This window comes from Protobothrops mucrosquamatus, unplaced genomic scaffold (genome assembly GCF_001527695.2).
Source record: "Protobothrops mucrosquamatus isolate PMUCROS unplaced genomic scaffold, P.Mucros_1.0 scaffold22588, whole genome shotgun sequence".
In the NCBI taxonomy this organism is placed as follows: Eukaryota; Metazoa; Chordata; class Lepidosauria; order Squamata; family Viperidae; genus Protobothrops; species Protobothrops mucrosquamatus.
This window is the reverse complement of record NW_015408342.1, coordinates 1-2,225: the sequence shown is the minus strand read 5'-3', so window position 1 is coordinate 2,225 and position 2,225 is coordinate 1. Positions and strand designations below refer to the sequence as shown.

The 2,225-nt window shown below is 45.4% G+C and overlaps 1 protein-coding gene across 1 annotated transcript; it reads right to left on the bottom strand.

The window, feature by feature from the left end:
* Window positions 1–11: 11 nt before the first annotated feature.
* LOC107302014 (interferon-inducible GTPase 5-like) lies at window positions 12–1,310 on the bottom strand. Its single transcript, XM_015831151.1, has one exon. It carries the CDS (start codon window positions 1,304–1,306, stop codon window positions 86–88), a length of 1,221 nt encoding a protein of 406 aa, XP_015686637.1. The 5' UTR covers window positions 1,307–1,310; the 3' UTR covers window positions 12–85.
* Between the last annotated feature and the right edge of the window lie 915 nt (window positions 1,311–2,225).

The window sequence follows — 2,225 nt, the reverse complement described above, 5'->3', positions numbered from 1 at the left end:
CACATGGGGAAAACAAGAAGCAGCAAGAGAGAAAACACACACGTGTCCATCTCCAAGCAATTTTGGGTGGTGTTCTCGATCATCTTCATTCGCAGGTGAAGCCCAGTGAAGGATAACAAAAGGATCCCTGGACCTCTGTCTCCAAGCCATACGCTCTTTCCAAGACGCTCTGCGCGTCTTCTGCAAGGCTATCCAGAGCGGTGTGTAACAAATAATAGGCAGCCACAAACGAGAGGGCCCCTGCTACCAAGTTGTTGAAAACGGGCACTTGGCTCTTCACCATTCTGGCCGTCACCTGCCCGCAGGCTGCAGCTTGGCTCAAAACTGCCTGGACGGCATGCTCGGAAAAGTCTCTGGCGAATGTCGAACGCACTTGATTTCTCAATTCACAACAGGGTTTTGAGACGGCGGTGGCCAAGGTCTCCAAAGAAGCACCATCCAAGCCAAAATGCTGCTGGTATGTCTTGAGGGTCTTCATGAGCATGGGGACGTTGAGGTGGAAGGGATGGCCAGGCAGGGCTGAAATAACGCAGGCCAGCAGCGCCTTCTTCCAGATGTGCGGGCGCAGCGAACTCTTCTTCCTCTGCACAGCTGCAGCGGTGACGGACGGAAAGGAAAGCAGCAGGGTGTGCCTCTTGTGACCCTCCAGCTCTTCAGCCAGAGTATCCTGCAAGCGGTGGAAATCAAACCTGTGCAAATGGAAGCTGGAGATCAAGAAGACCTTGGGGTTCTCCAGGCCCTCCTTCTTCAGCTGGCGGGCACAGTCTGCCTCCATTTGCTGCAGCACTTGAACTTCCTGGAAAAAGCTTGGTCTTCTTTGTTGGGAAGCCCGCAGGTCCTGGTCTATCTTGGAACGGACAAAGTAGAAACGCTTGCCCATGCTCGCCACGGCCCGAGCCAGCTCAGCATGGTTCTCTCGGAAACGCTCGGATGCTAGGATGATAAAGAAATCGTATCTCTCAAACCTCACCTGCTGCAGATAATTTTCGGCTCGGAAGGAAGGGGTACCAATGCCTGGCAAGTCCCAAAGCTGAACACGGGGCAGATGAGGGTGATGATAAGGAGTGGGTGAAGCAGTGGTCTCAACCACACCACTTTTGGCTGCACAGAAGTCATCATTGCTGATGCCCAACATGGCGTTGATGAAGGTGGACTTGCCAGCCCCACCTTCGCCCGTCACTGCGATGTCCAGGGTGGTGGTTTCTAGAGAATCCAGCAGTGACTGGATTTGAGAAGACACCTCCAGAACAACTTTTGATTGGATCATAGAGGCCATCTCTCTGAGGTCCGCCTCCTGGATGTCCATGGTGGAAGCTCAGCTGAAAGAACAGAAGAAAACAAGGAAATCAAGTTTCTTTTTTTTAACGTTTTTTTTTATTATTATTACTAGCTGTACCCGGCCACGCGTTGCTGTGGCTCAGTCTGGTAAAAGCGTGTGTTGCTTTTACATCCAACAGATGGTGCTGTTTTTCAAAAAAAGCATGCTTTTACCTGTCACAGGTGTGACATCTATATAATATAGGTATATAAAAACACGCACGTATTCGAATGCAACGTTGTGTCAAAATTTCAAAGCAATCGGTGAAGAACTTTCGGAGATTTAAGATTTTGAACAAACGAACATTTACATTTTTATTTATATAGATTATTATTATTATTATTGGTTGGAAGGGACCTTGGAGGTCATCTAGTCCAACCCCCTGCTCAGGCAGGAAACCCTATACCATTTCGGACAAATGGCTGTGCAGTCTCTTCTTAAAAACTTCCAGTGTTGGAGCATTCACCGCTTCTGGAGGCAGGTTGTTCCACTGGTTAATTAATGATTTTCGAATTTTAGATTTAAGTATTTAAAAAGCAACGTGGCGGCTGAGTTAATTGATAACTCAATGACATACAAGTATCTTTTAGTGCCAGTCTCAAACTACCACATTCAATATTTCCTCTCTTTTCCCCTTAGTATTTACTGTCTCATGTTTAAACTAATGCAATTCTTATCATATCAATTAAATAAAAATAACATTCTTACGTTTATCGATAATTTTTGGCTTATACATATCCTGGTTATTTTAACATTCAGTCTTTGTAGACAATCGATGTCCTAATTAGTTTTTCCCCAATTTTTAGTTTCCCATTAATATTCAAATTTAACATTTAATATTTATAATTTCCAAGTTTTAAGTAACCAAAGATCCCTTTATCACAATCAAGTTTCTTTCTTTACAAGC

Coding starts and splice junctions, on each gene's coding strand:
- LOC107302014 (XM_015831151.1), bottom strand. CDS start 1,306: ATGGACATCCAGGAGGCGGACCTCAGAGAGATGGCCTCTATGATCCAA.